General features: G+C 38.0%; 1 protein-coding gene across 1 annotated transcript in view; it reads right to left on the bottom strand.

The window, feature by feature from the left end:
- nab1 (NGFI-A binding protein 1) overlaps window positions 1–16,431 on the bottom strand; it is a 55,017-nt gene that overhangs the window by 27,965 nt on the left and 10,621 nt on the right. The window contains exons 2-4 of the mRNA XM_003217418.4: window positions 15,148–15,981; window positions 811–944; window positions 167–218 (exon numbers count right to left, since the gene is read on the bottom strand). Coding sequence (XP_003217466.2) covers window positions 167–218; window positions 811–944; window positions 15,148–15,981 — 1,020 coding nt within the window. The remainder of the gene's footprint in view (window positions 1–166; window positions 219–810; window positions 945–15,147; window positions 15,982–16,431) is intronic.

Below are 16,431 nucleotides of genomic sequence, written 5' to 3'. Positions count from 1 at the left end.
AAGCTTTATCAACTTTAATTCAAAATACATGCCATTTTAATGGATTTAAGTTAGGGAACAGGGCAATTTATATCCATCCTCTAAATGACACCTTAACAATTTTCTTCTGTGTACGCAAGTCAATTTTAGCAATGATAACCACACAGAGCAAGTTAAAGTACAGTACCTCTATCTTAATTCTCTTTGGTGACAGCTCATCTCTTTCTCCACATTTCGACCTAAGAAATGAAAACATATTTTTACACTAGATAGTATACACTACCTTCAGAAAAGGCATTTCTTGTGAAAAACATAAAATCGAATTTTAGGATAATTTCCCAAAGAATTGTCTTAAACTTGAATTACATTATCAGTAGATGCATGGAGTTCAATTTCATCATCTTAAGACTGGAGTTGCTTGAAAGGGCTTTGCATGTTTGGCTGTTCCACCAGAGAGTATGGCAGACAGGGAAGAGATTTTAAATTTCTCTTTGAGCTGATCTTTTGAGGTGAAGTTAAATATATAAAAGTATACTTTTCTACAACATTTTCACATAACATATAATGTAAAAGCATATGTGGAGATAAATCACACAGCCTTTTCCCTTCACAAAGGGTTGTGTGTCACATGCCTACGCATGACGGTGTCATAGATGTAACATCAGAGGTGTCATGGGAAAAGCGTGAACTTTCACGTTTCTCCACCACATTTACATTTAGTCATGTGCATGAATCAGGTCCCCTTTGCAAAGAACAGACTTTGAACAATTAACAATAACCCCAATTAAAACACATTGGGTCACTTAAAAAATAAGTAAGTATACAGCTTACTTGGTGGTCCGGTAAGTGTACTTGTACGTAACTTCTCGAGAGATTTGCCGTGCCAGTGCAAAGAGCTCATCCCTCCGGGTCAACAATGCATTATCCTTTACACACAGCTGAGCAGCTGCTTCATTAACTGTGAGCTAAAGAACAGAACACAAGGAAAGTTCAGTGCCTTGGCAATGTCAGTCCCAGAGAAGTGGGAGAGTACATCAGCAGTAAGAATATAACAACATCAAATGCATACTGCAAGAGTGGGAACATATGGCCCTCTGGATGTTGAATGACAGCTCCCACCAGCCACAGTCAGTATGGACAACAGTAATTGCTAACAGGAGTGGCCCCCCCCAAACATCTGGAGTGCCCCATATTTCCTCATCTCTTTTTGGAGAAATGTCATTAGATTGCCATTATATTGTCCCTCTAATATAGACCGGAGCAATATGGAGCCCTCTTGAAGTTGCTGGGCTACAACTCCCTTCAGAATAGCTAATAGTGAGACACACTGAGAGCTACAGTTCAACATCTGCAGAGAATAAAAGAATATGTTAAAGACAATTCTCCAGAAACTAAGATCAGATGAGAATCAACCATGACCCAAACACTTATATTATAGCTCTTTTAGATACCTATTTATAATAGCTCCCCCATTTTATCCATTAGTGGTGGTGTTTGCCTCATATTATTTTACCATTCTATTTTACTATTAGTGTGTTATACTGTATTATTGTGTTATTAATCTGTTCTTATTTTAATTGTTTGTTGATGTTGATTATATGTACTTTTAATTTTGTTCATGTTTTGTTTTTTTGGGCTTGGCCCCATGTTAGCCGCACCGAGTCCCTTCGGGGAGATGGAGGCGGGATAGAAAAATAAAGTATTATCATTATATTATTATAGATGAATGAATGAAGAGATGCAGGAAGTTGACTATAGAATTTATATGACATACAATATTCTCCATAATCAACCTTCTCAATGATGGGAGAATACCTGTGAATCTGGGCTAAAATTGCACATTAGAACTGTTAATAAACAACATCCAGTTCCATATTGCATCTCCTGCACTGCAACACTTTTATGGTCAGTTTGGGAATACAATGTCCACAACCCTGCATGACTCAGCAAATCACAACAATTCTGCAAACAGAGCGACAATACGTGGAATGATTCACCATTCCCTGGGCCTACAATAATGCCACTGAAGCCCCTCCCCATGGAAACTAGTGCCCAGAAGAGGTAAGGTTCACTGAAATATCTGGATAAGTTCACATAGCCAGGCATGAAGCAATTACATCATCCACTGAGATGTGCCAGTGTCTCAGAGCTTGATATAATCATTTCGCATATTCAACTCCCAGATATCCTAACAGCTGGTAAACTGGCTGGGATTTCTGGGAGTTGTGGGCGAAAACACCTGGGGACCCACTGGTTGAGAACCACTGGTCTACAGCAACATAAACCAAGACTTCTGTGATCCACTGTTCCAGTGACATGGAAGCCACAAGCTGCCATTCCTTTAAACAACCTAAAATGACTTTTTGGGGAGGGAGAACAAAACTAAAAACAGCAACCAAAGTGTTAAACCAACTTCCACTTTATACTTTTGGATTGAAGTACTGACATCCTGGCTAACGTGAAAGGGAACTGTACATAACCATAGTCTGTATTTATTTGAGTGCAGACCAACAAATATATTCACTCCACTTTACACTTCGCGGCCTTTGGCATTATGGAGCCTGAGGGCCCAGCAGCACCACAGACCTCATCTTTGCACAATTTAGAACAAAGACAGGGGAATAAAATAACACTGCATAACACTGAACTCAATATTATTTTCCTTACTTACAGGCTGCACCAGGGAATTTGGGACTAATAGCTTTGAACTGATCTCAATAACTACAAAGATCTCAGCTAATGAGCCCTAATCAGAATGAATCTTCATTTCAAAAAACGAACGCTAATGAAGGGAGTTGTATTGGTTTGTGCTGGAATATGTTCACATGCACTTTATAACAGTCAGCCATTATACAATGGGACAGATGGATCTGGGGGAATTGAGTAAGTATTAAAAGAGCTGGGAAGTTCAGATACCCCTTTAAATTGATTTAAGGCCAAGATCTTCAAAATGAATTGATTCCATATAAAAATAAGACAGTGAAATATGTCTATCTAACTCGATTTCATTTTAGCAAATATATCATTGCTTGTAATCCTAAGCAGACTTACTCAATATTTTGCTGAATAGGCTTTAATTCCAAAGGAACATGCTTTAAGTTACATCAAATGGTCAGCAATTATTTATATCTAAGGATTGAAATGTTCCATGGCGCAGCATTGCACAAGTACAGAAGGGTGCGGTCATATTTGCTCTCCCTCTAAGGAGCTCAGGAGAGCATAAATAAGCCATCCTATTTTATGCTTGAACGTATACTGTGGAATTTAGATTGAGAGTTACTGTATATACTCATGTATAAGTCTAGAAGTGTTAGTCAAAATACTGACAGGTTGACAAATCAACAAAGTACTTTATGAACAAAGGAACCATTCCTATCTCTTAGAGTAGTAAAAGCCAAGCGCCTAAACATTCCTGGGAGAATCTTCCCCCTCCCCAAAAAGGACTAGCACCATCTACTAGTCTTGTGCATTTGTATAAAATCGCTACCAATTTCTGTTTGTTCCATTCATATGGCCCCATTTCCATGTCCATCCACCACTTCCAAAACTGGCACCCATCCGAAAGAGCTCTTTTGTTTCATCATCGGAATATACACATGCATTTGTCCTATTGGCAGCAATGGGCAGACTGCCCAGGCTCCCCTTCTGCTCAGTTTTAGGGTTAGAGGGGTGAAAATCACCACACATATCTACCAGTTTTAGCCCTCTCACTCTTACAAGGTTTGGGTCATCCCCGAATTTCAGGGATTTTTTCTTTCTATAAATAAAATCTCCTGTAAAAAATTCCCTCTTTCCCTGCTGATCTCGCCTTCTAACCCAAGGGCTTAAGATACCAATGATTCTGAGACGTTTTACTCTCGATCTGCAGAGCAGACCTGAGCTTAAAGGCAAGGGCTTAAGGCACCACTGATTCAGAGAGGTCTCCCTCTCGATCTGTGGAGGAGAACTGAATTTAAAAGCAGGGGCTTAAGGCACCACTGATTCAGAGAGGTCGCCCTCCCAATCTGTGAAGGAAAACTGAGCTTAAAGCCAGGGGCTTAAGGCACCACTTATTCTGAGATGTCTCCCTCTTGATCTGCAGAGGAGACCTGATGTTAAAGAATAAACAGGCTGCAAAGCAGTCACTGAGGCAGGCAAGAGGCAACAAGTGCAGCAGACAGAGGAATGAACAGCAGCAAAGCAAACGTTTTTTGTGCTGCTTTCATTTTTGTTTCACTGCTTCACCCATGTGCAATACGAATGAACAGTATGGTACAAAAGCACAAATGAGACATATGAAACAAATACTGGGCCCTACTCTGCCGTCTACTTTCTCCACCACAATGCTGCTTCTGGTGTTTTTGAATGCCTGGGAAGGAAAGTAGCAGCAGTGGCCAGAGGCAAAACTGGCCCTTTCTCCTCTCCACAGAATGACCCTCAACATACACATGGGTCACATCAAAATCCCTAATTTGGGCCCCAAAACCCGTTCTCGACTAATACACAAGACAGACTTATATACAAGTATATATCATTCATTATGCTCCTTGGCCATATCACACTTTATCTACTGAATCATGTTGGCTTCCACATTAGAAGCACCCTGACAACCATCACCTTCATTAAAATGAACCAAATTTCTAGTCCTTATACTAAAGTTTGACAGCAAGCTAAATAGTACCTGAGAAATACTTAGAAATGAGGTAGGAAACTAAATTAAGTACAATCCACTTTCCTGCTGCTCCTCCATAGTTAGCAGTACAGAATTATAAAAACAATGCATCCATCTTTTTAAGATGTATAATTTAGGCACCTCATAGAATTCAGGTGTACTTGGTATAAGGTTGATTTGTTTTTAAGCACAAAGAATACATTGCCCTCACCATAATGAGCTGTCAAAGTTAGCTTGTAATAAAATAAGTAGAATAGTCTCTAAATGCTTTCAGAGTCTATTTTTGTCCTTGCTTGAGACAATCACACATCTCCTTTACGTCTGGGTACTCATACTCTTGAAAATTAATAATATCTACACAATGTTTGTAAAAAATTCAAACATATGTACAGTTGGTTTTAAATTATTTTAATTGGCATACTCAGGTATCCATTTCATTTTCAGATACCTTCTCTTAACAGAATAGCAAACTATACAAAAAAAGTCAAAAGCCAAAATAACAACAACAACATATCAGGTAGACCTCGATCATTCCATTTGTTGAGCTTTTTATCTCAGAGGTCTACACATATCTTACACATGGAATATGAACAAAATCAATATTATAATAAAATTAAAATTCATTTAGACTATATATTCTATTCAAAATATAATAACCCTAACTTACCTTAGATTTTAAGACCAGATAAATGTATGTTGCTAACTATCCTGTTCATTCAAAGGAGAGCCACTGTCTGATTTTTCTTTTAAATGCACAAGTACTCTTGGTTAACTTTACCCTCTAATCTAGGAAATCAGACGGCTCCCAGTATACTGACATACAATGCCACAAGAGCATGAATAATTTAATCATGTAATAAACAAATCAAATTATCTGTCACAGAAAGACACCATAAACCACAGGGCAGGGAGGGCGGTTCTATCAATAAAACTTCAACTAACTAAATATATTTGTCTTATTTCAGCAATGAAAATCTGCACCTCACAACTAGGCTTGTGAAGAAGTATTTTTTAACAAAACAAAATGCTGTGATAGTTTAAAAAATGTGGATCAAAGGGAAAATTATTTCCTCCTTAGGAAAACAGAGAATCTCTTTTTATCAGGCAATAAGAAGTTGCTATCTGCAGCTCAATTCCACATAAACCTCTATGAAGCAAGGGATTAGATCCCTTGCCTCGACAAGGATTTTCAGATAAGCAGGGATAAGGAATACATTTGTGAGTTACTGATGGTCAGATTTATTCTATACATACTCCCATACAAGGAGAAAAAATGGTAACTCTTCCTGGATTTTTCATACACTTAAATAGCTACAGGAATGCTCAAATAACATCAGTTATTCTAAAGGGAGCTTTGAAAATTTGAAAAATGTATGCAGAATGAGAGAGTATACACCTCTTGTAAGTGTGGTATTTAGGACATTCTCACAGGATGCTCATTGCAAACACACTGCATTTCACAAATGAGTACCATAATAATTAAGATATTATTTAAAGATGGAATAGATTTTCAGTACCAGTTTCATCTCTCTAACTTAATTCTTGGGAAAAATGAAGAAAATCACCTTCGAAATGACAAAGCATTATGAAAGATATACCCAACCTGGAGAAATAACCATATACAGTACAACTCCCAAATCTGTAGATAATTGTGAATCCTATTGGATTCACAATTCACAATCCCCTTCGACAGATTGTCATTTTGTCATGGTGAGGGGGCTTGCATGTTCCAATGAACCTGTGGGTGAAACCACTGGAGTCATGTATTCCCAGGAGGGGTCGTTTTGGAGGTTCTCAACAAACAACAATCTGAAGACCCAAAGATCTCAATGACGGAGCAGGCGGATGATAACATGGCACATATTACAACAGCTGTGAAGGTGAAAGAAGGCTGCAACAAATTGAGAAGCCACTGTCATTGTGTTAACCACACTACTGGTTGGGACCCCCACTGTGTAAAACTGTGTTGGTAGGCTGTGCACCAACCCCCACACATTAAAAATAGCTCACACACAGGCGTCTTCCAAGAAAAAATTAAATCAAACCAAAAAGTCCCATGGCAATCAGCAAGTGGCGACGGAGGCAGGTCTATGAAATCTGGAAGCCCCTAGTCATAGACTGGCACGTGGGCGGTGAGATATGGAATCCTATTGAATGAATGACATCCGGTGGAAGCATATCATAGTCATGCTGTAGAACTTGGGAAACTCCTAGAGGACGTCCATTTTGTCAGATGTAGGTAAATGAAATGACAAAGCAGTAACGTGGATATGGGGGTAAGTGACAGTACTGAATCAGATTCTGAGCTTGGAATTTTTTTTAAAACTACTGTCCAGCTCTGAGTATCCTGCCATTAGCATAGCCACTGGCGAGGATTCAGGGGGTTTGAGTTGCTTTTCCAAACTCCGAGTCAAATGTTCCACTGACTAAACCATATAGAATAGCACTCCTAACTAAAAGAAGATAAAATGAAATCAAATTTAGAGGAAATTATGAAACTTGAGATGAACTTGTAAACTTGTATCTCTCCCCCCCCCCCCCCCGCCCAAGCAATTAAGCAACTATTCCCTTCAACCTGTTGCAACAATCAACTGACCAAATTCTCACCCAATTGCCAGGAAATCAGGAAGATTATGGCTAGTTACTATGAAAAACTTTACGAAGGTAAAGACTTAATCAAACAAGTTGGGCTCTTAGAAAAAATCATAAATTCACAGTCGAAAATTCACAGTCAAATTCTAATCTAAATAGTACAATAACTTAAACAGAAATTGAACAAACAATAGAAAGCCTAAAAATAAATTCATCACCTGGGCCAGATGGCTTTACAACAAAATTTTATAAAATATTTAAAGACAAAATTACTCCCAACCTTGTTACACTGTTTAATAAAATAGTGGAGAAACAAAAAGTACCAAATTCCTGGAAATTCTCTGAAATTCTCACAATCCTAAAACCCAATAATGATGAAACGGATCCTAACTCTTATAGACCAATATCCCTAAGCAATGTGGACTACAAAATATTCACTAAAATATTAGCAAACAGACTGAAGGATATACCAGATATAATTCACGAAGACAAATACAGGAAATTAGCGGACCCTATAAGGAATATTTTGAACATTTTGAACCATGCCACAGAGAAATAAATCTAAAGTACTCACATTACAATTGGACTTTTGCAAAGTATTTGACTCAATAGATCACAAATATTTGAACAGACCCTGCGAGGAATGTAATATGGGGGGAGGGGGGGAAGCGTGTAAAGTAATAAAAGAATTATATAGTGAAAACAAAGCAACTATCTCAGGAAATGGGGCACAAACTAGACAAATATTAAAAGGGGAACTAAACAGCGATGCCCCCTTTCCCCAGCCCTATTTTCACTGGCCATTGAACCCTTAGCAAACTTAGTAAGGAACTACTCAGTCATTAAAGGTTATAAGGTGGGCAAGGAAGACATTAAGATTAATTTATATGCTGATGATGTTATGATAATTTTAGGGGAGGTGGAAGAATCACTACAATCATTAGTCAAAACAGTCAAAGACTTGGGAAAAACTTCGGGTCTCACAATCAATTTAGAAAAATCAGAGATATTACATAAAAATCTAACATGGGAAGAATTCAAGAAGGTTCAAAACATTATGGAAGTAAAATTGGGGGAAAAGAAGATGAAATACCTGGGAGTGGATATACCAAAAACCATCAACAATATCATACTAATGAACTATAATCACCTATGGAAAAATATAAGCAGACAAATTATCACATGGGGAAAGAAATTTTGAGATACATCTACAAGGCTAAAAATCTGTAAGATGAAGATCTTGCCCAAATTTTTATTCTTGTTCCAAACACTCCTGGTGAATATTCTTACCAATTTGTTGAAGAAGTGGGTAATTCTATCAAACAATGGATAGTGGGGAAAAACAAAAACAGAATTGCCAACTTTCTATATTATAGTAAACAAAAAATAGGTGGTTGGGGAGCTCCCTCTTTGGGAATATACTATGAGGCAAGCCAGTTAGCGAGGTTATTAGAATTTGAATTGGAAGGGTAAAAAAATGGGTGCAAATAGAAAAGGAAGCAAATAGATGGCAAAGGGAAACATAATTGGGAGAGAGAATAGATAGAAAAGACTTAAAGAATTTAAAAGCAGGCCCCTGTTTATCAATGTTGCTAATCTGGAAAAAAAATGACAAAATAAATAAAATTGACCCTCTCCCATTAGAAATAATGGAAAATAAGGATAAGACATTCACGAATCTAATGAGGGCACTGAAGGAAAATGGTATCAAAAGAATTGGAGACATCATGGATCCCAATGGAGAAATATTAAAGTGGGATAAAATAAAAGCAAATGTGGTCAAGAGAAATGGATAGGTCTGTCCAGTAAAACTCAGCCCACAAAAAGAAGAGAAGTAGCTGAAACCCCACTGCATAGAATAATTAAAAGGAAAATAGAAATAGATAAAGGAATGACTGTGTTATTGTATGATGAACTAACCACCTTAACTTATAACACAAAAACAACTCTTATAGAGAACTGGAAACAGGGGAAAAAACTTTACTGAGAAAGCAATCGGGTCTTGGGTTGACAGTATTCACAAAATTAAAAATATAAGGATTAAAGAAACCCAAAGGAAAATAATTTCTAAATGGTACAGAACCCCCCTCCAGTTGGCACATATAACGGGCAATACTTCAAACAAGTGTTGGCACAACTGTGGGGGAATAGGTTCATCCTCCCACATGTGGTGGGACTGTAGAAAAATTCAGAACTTTTATAGTAAAATTTAAAAAAATGGAAGAAATAATAGGGAAAGAATTAATATGGGACAAAGCCAGATACATGTCTCTTACAATAGAGGTAAAGGAAGGTAACAATAAATGAACAGAGATACTAAAATATATGACAGCCGCAGTACAAGCCACGATAGCCCGAGGATGGAGGGATGATACAAAATGAGATGTAGAAACTTGGTGAGCTTACATATCAGAATATATAATTAATGACTTCATCAATCAAAGGAAAAAAATATACGAACAGTCCAAAAGAACAAGACTGGTTCAGGAAATAGTCAGTGCTAATAGACAAAATAGACAGAGATGAAAGATATAGAACCTTGAACTAGGCATTCCACACGGTTAAACTAAATGCAATGACAATATTTTGAATTGCTGTTCCTGGGAAGTGGGGGGAATGGGGAGAGGGTGGGGATGGTGGAGGATACATTTATATGGATCGTTTAAATTGTCATTTAAGGAATAGTTACTTTTGGAATAATGTATACTGAAATAAGTCATGTATAGCAAAAATTATAAATTGTTGGGATGTATCAAATAAAAAATTTAAAAAGGAAAAAAAAAATGCCATTCCATGCTCTAGTTCAGGGGTTCCCAAACTAAGTCTCGCTTGGCTGGATGTGGCCCTCCAAGATCACTTACCAAATTGCTGCCCTAAACTTTAGACTTAGGGTTGCCCTAAGTCTGAAAAGACTTGAAGGCACACAAGAACAACAATCCTAACCTGATGATCTCATCAGCCAAAAGTAGGCTCACGCTTCCCATTGAAATACTGGGAAGTTTTTGTTGATTAAAACTGTTCTTCATTTTAAATATGGTTCTTTCATGGGTTTCCCCCCCACTACAAATAAGATAGGTACAGTGTGCATAGGAATTCATTCATGTTTTTTTCAAACTATAGTCCGCCCCCACAACAGTTTGAGGAACTGTGAACCAGCCCTCGGCTTAAAAATGTTTGAGGACCCCAGCTCTAGTATATTGAAATGGATGTTGTGGTTGTCAGCAAAATGAAAAACAGAAGTGTAATATATTTTACTCATTAAGTGCTACCATAAATGACAAAACAGTTTTTCAAAGCACCAGCTCCATGAGAGAAGTGTGATCATTTCCATTTACTTATTTTCATATGATGTTTGCCATTAGGGAGTGAAGTAGTAAGGCATCTCATACAGCACCAGTTCATGAAGGCAGTGCACCCACCTCATTTTCTCTCTTTCAAGATTATCATATTTCTGCAACTAAAGACTGAATGGCTTATTAATTTAAAATACAGAAAGTTTTGTGTATATGTATGTGTCACATCCTTTTCTGAATATATTTTTATAATAACTGACAGGGCCCATGGCTGCCAACTCTTTCAAAACCACTCCATAATCCCCCCACGTAACTACTTTTAGAACGAGACAGATTTTCCTAAGCAGTTAAATGGGCCGACGTTTAGGCTACCAACTCAACAATAGATGTTTACCAAATGCTATCCAACAAACCACATTTACAGTTTTGAACATTTGGTAGTTGCCACAATGTAAGATAACCATATGTGTATACAAGAAAGATGTTAGGGATGGAGAAATACAGGAAGACTGGAAACTGTATTCATGCCTTGTGATCATGTAGACATGTTCTATAAACCGGTTTACAGAACAAATCTTAGGTCTAGAAAATTACAAGCCACATCTTACCGCTAATTTTATCTAGTGCTATGTGACATTCTACTAAACTGCAATAGGCAGAGGTGGGGAATAATGGAATGTATACTTTTTTTTGACATAAGTGAAATTGTATGTAGAACAGTAGCGGGAATTTCTAGATCAGTGGTTCTAGATCAGTTTACCAGCTGGTAGGATTTCTGGGAGTTGAAGGCTAAACATCTGGGGACCCACAGGTTGAGAACCACTGCTCGAGATGAAGATACTTCATCTGTTTTGCATTGATTCCATAAATGCATGAGGAATTGTTATGGGAAAAAATGAACTGAGCCAGTCCAAAAAGAGCAACACATTACTGGATTTAAGACTGCTATTTCTAGGATATACAGGCAGTCCCCAAGTTACAAATTTCCCACTTACAAATGACCCATAGTTAAGAACAGGGGTGAGACAACAGAAAGTGAGAGAAATTATCCACTAAGGGATATTTAATCCTGAAAGTTATCATGGGGAAAAGGTGTCCCCACTGAAGCTTGGCCACTAATCCTTGTTTCCATAATAGCCATGTTTTTCAAAAATCCAATGATCACAGGGACAAAAAGGGAGGAGAAATCTTCTGGACAGGAGCACAGACCGCAAAACAAACACCACAGGAGTGTAAACCTTTCCCTGTGCTAGTTAAAGCCCCCCTCCCCACATTAATTCTGGAATCTGTATTGATTACTTTGGAGGGGAGGGGTCCTTGCTCTTTTCAATCTTAAAATATTCACAATTGATTCACAAGGTTCTGGTCTAGCCCTACGGGGGCTTCTCTGGAGTTAGTCAGGATTTCTTTTTCAGGATATCTTTCTCAGCACTGCACCTTTAGGTGCTCCTGGTTAAGATTTATGTTACTACCACACACACAAAAGGGGAGGCTATTAGTCACAGGTTTTTAAATAGTTGGAGAGAGGGAGTTCTATGCATTTTATCTATGAAAACCAGATCTAAAACCATGTGTTTGAGAAATGTTAAAGTACCGTATATACTCGAGTATAAGTCGAGTTTTTCAGCACATTTTTATGCTGAAAAAGGCCCCCTCGGCTTTTACTTGAGCGAGGGTCTTGGTGGGAAGGTGTGTGGATGAAAGAAGTCCTTTGCATGGCTTCTACCAACTGCGCACCTCCTCCCCTTTTGGCACAGCAACCCAGCTGGGTCTCTGCGCCAAGAGAGGAGGAAAGGAAGGGTTGCTGTGCTGAGAGGGGAGGAGAGGAAGGTGCGTGGCTCATCAGCCACAAACCTTCTCGCTGGGCCAGGCCTGGCCAGCTGGGTTGCTGTGCCGAGAGGGGAGAAGCTGAATGCCTCAATTAATGCAATTTTTATTGGTATCTATTTTTATTTTGAAATTTACCAGTAGCTGCTGCATTTCCCACCCTAGGCTTATACTCAAGTCAATAAGTTATCCCAGTTTTTGTGGTAAAATTAGGTGCCTTGGTTTATATTCAGATCGGATTATACTCTAGTATATACAGTAATTAAGGGAAATGCTAAGTACTTAGGTGTAAATGGACAACTATAAGCCATTTTACATAAATAAGACAAAATTGGGAAGAAAAGCTAGATTTTCTTTCTGGACTGTGAAAACCCAATACATCTAACAAGTGAAACTAAATCAACCCTTACAGTCTCCTAAAATAGTACAGAATGCAGGAATATGTTGTTGGTACTAAATTGTCCTTCGACTGCAGCAAGCCATAATTGGCCTATAACCCATCATTAAATGATGATGTTCTCCTGAAAGAAAGTGTGGGTGGAAACCACTATGGCCTTTAGACAGCCAACCACCTTGAGAGAACTGCTCACTAGTAATCAAATCACTGAGGGACATCTAGAGGCACAAAGACCTTAAGATAAACAAAAAGATTGTTTTATGTCCTTTATTGAAAACAGGAAAAATTTTCCTATTCAACTCTATAAAGATTCCTTCACTTGCCACTGCTGCAAAGAGGATAAGAAAGAGACGTGGAATAACACTGTAACCTTCCTGGCCATTTCACCAATGACCTCAAAATCAAAGTGTGTTGATGTATGTAGGTAGAAAAATGGAAATGCAAAAATCTAACACTGTGAACTATGATTGTAATAGATGCAGTAGACTCCACTCTCTTTATGTAAAGATGCATCATCAAATGATGATTTTTCCAAGACAAAAAATGTAACTGCTTTTTTTTTCAATTTCAACAATGTAAACCATAATATGTGAAAACTCATCTTCTTACACAAGGTAAATCTTAAAAGATGCTACAAAAACAAGATTTTTCTTAATCAAACATTCTCAAGAAAACATTGTTCTGAACCTAAATGGTGTAAGTCATACATACAGGAAGCAATTTTAAGGTAAATAGAATAGTAGACATCAAAGAACCCATATCATTTAATGACTTAGAAAATAAATAATACAAGAACATTTATGTGCTACTGAATTCTATAAAATGTATTTTTCAGGCAAAGTTTTTAAACAGTCTGAAAAGTTGCTCCCCAGGAAGAGTATCATCTGGAGTTTGGAGCATTTATATTCCATTAAAACTGTTAGTCTAGACCACAATCCAACACAGACCTAAACAAACTCAGGTCCACTGGATATCTACAAGGTTAAACATACTTAACTCTGCTGGATGCAATCACTTTTTAAATGTATCCTCTTTTTTCTTGTTGCATTTTCCAGATGGTATTATAAAACTTGCAAAGGAAAATAAAAAATTCCAAACAATTGAAATAAGATTTCAGTTGTTTATACATTTGTACAACATTTGCTTGTACAACCTTTTACATCTTTTATGCTGAAGCATTATGCTGTGAAAGGACATAAAATAGCCATCTAACAGACAGCATCTAAACACTGCCATGCAAAACAGAAAGAGAGATGATGCTTAAATGAACAGCTGCTTTAAAGAATAAGGAATATTATATGTAACTGATTTAACTGACAGGCTGAATGTTCAACCCAGAATCCCTGAATAGTTGATTTCTAATCTGGGAATGCAATAATCCACAGGAAGAAAGACTGAAAATCAAGAATAATTTTAAGACACTTGTAAGTCTTTATTTATACGTGTTCCCCAAACTGATGCTCCCCAGGTATAGTAGACCACAACTCTCATCATTCCCAAGCAGCATGCCCTATAGTAAGAGCCAGTGTAGTTGTTTAAGTGCTGAATTATGTCTCTGGAGACCAGGATTTGATTCCCTACTCAACTATGGATGACCCTGGGTGAGCCACACACTTTCAACCCAGAAAACGCTGTGATACGTTCACCTTAGGGTTGTCATATGCTGAGCAAGGATGAAACAGTCTGTCTTTAACATATTACTAATGCTTTGCTAAGAAAAAAAGCAAAGTTCAGTAGCAGTGGCATAAATAAGATATTTGTGTATCATAAAAGATATGGAAAAGGAAAAGAGTGCAAAAAAATTCAGTCTACAGAAGAAATTATTTGCATTCCGAGTTGTGGACACCAGATCATTGCCGTTTAGGGGGAAGATGTTCTCAAAAAGACATCTGACTGCTATGCTACATGTGTTATTTCAAAATGCACATGTACAGATAATATGTTAAAAGCCCTACCTGATTCAAGAATTCATACTGTCCTGGTATAATAATGGAAATACAATAGAGTCTCAATTATCCAACATAAACAGGCCGGCAGAATGTTGGATAAGCGAATATGTTAGATAATAAGGAGGGATTCAAGAAAAGCCTATTAAACATCAAATTAGGTTATGATTTTACAAATTAAGCACCAAAACATCATGTTATACAACAAATTTGACAGAAAAAGTAGTTCAATACACAATAATGCTATGTAGTAATTACTGTATTTACGAATTTAGCACCAAAATATCACGATGTATTGAAAACATTGACTACAAAAATGCGTTGGATAATCCAGAACGTTGGATAAGTGAGACTCTACTGTACCAATCTTCCCCCCAATATGTATGATTTCTGAGGGGAAAGCACTGAGTAGGAGATTGGAAAATGAACAGAGAAAAGTGATTTGTGCTCATATCATTTTACCTCATGGAGAGTGAGATGTTTACCATCTTTTCTTTTGGAGTCAAATCTGCCATATATTGCGCTGTACTTCCTAATTTCCTCCTCTTTGTGAGGGTCCTCATCACTCATCTCAAAGATATGACCAACCATCTTGGCCAGTTTTTTATTGATTTTCAGGAGTTCTTTCACTTCATTCAAGTCACTTTTGGGGAGGGTGGGAACCATACGCTCAACGCACTCAGTCACTGATAAAGCGGCTGCTGCATCCAAAGTTTCTGAGTTCTCCTTTGGGGAGGCAGGAGAACCAACATCTGCTGGCGAAAGACTGTGCTCGCTCTCTGTAGTGTGGTGCCCTTGCCATAGTCTCTGGTCACTGCTGCTCTGCAGGGGCAAGTGTCCTATCCCATCAGACTTGCCTGCCCCCACACTCTGGACACATGTTGTGGCAGCACATTTTGGAATCTTCAAATGAGGCTCCCGTGTGCTACTGTTCCTGTCATAACTATTGCATGATATTCCCAGCCAAGTTGGAGATCCTTCAGGTAACTTGTATATTGGAATGCTACTGACCGGTAAGGAAGTCAGGGGCTGGTTAAAAAGGCTGGGATTCGTGACCCAGTCTCTCAAGGCCTTCTGCAGTCTTCGGACATGAAGTGGTTTGCTGGCCATGCCAACAAGGGCCATGATCTCAAGAAACTCCTCTTCACCTGCCTCACATAATTGCTGGACATCATCTCCTCCCTGCTGAATGAAGGCATCAAAATAGAATAAGAGATTGGCTTTCTGTAGTATTCGATAAAGCTGCAACTCTCCAAGGGTTCTGGGTAGTGCTGTTGCCATTGTGGATGGAGAAGCCTGCAAAAAATAAAGCAGATGAGCAATGAAATAATGTTTTCTAATACACACTGCTCTTTATGAACAATTTCTAGTTTTGATCTCATTGGTATAACTAGAGTCTTCAGCTAGAAACTAGCTGGAACTATCAACTTACTTGCTGGCATCAGCCAAAGTCACTATCACAATTCCCCATCTCTGAAATAAAATATATAATAACCTTATGTCATAGAGAAACTACATGAAGAACAGATATTAAAAAGCTGGATGATATGATTCTAGAAATGATAAATGTTGGGGAAGGATGGTACTCAATGTTATTGCACCGCAGTATTTTTCAAAGAAAAGGGATGTTACTACTTCCAGGAAAATTGATCTCACTTGGGCTGAGATCAAAAGGTGTTTTCCCACTTATAACAGCCATTGACTACTCATAAGAAAGTTTTCCTGATGTGAACAACTTGCCAACAC

The sequence above is a fragment of the Anolis carolinensis genome, chromosome 1, assembly GCF_035594765.1.
Source record: "Anolis carolinensis isolate JA03-04 chromosome 1, rAnoCar3.1.pri, whole genome shotgun sequence".
Taxonomy (NCBI): domain Eukaryota; kingdom Metazoa; phylum Chordata; class Lepidosauria; order Squamata; family Dactyloidae; genus Anolis; species Anolis carolinensis.
This window is presented reverse-complemented; position numbering and strand designations above follow the sequence as displayed.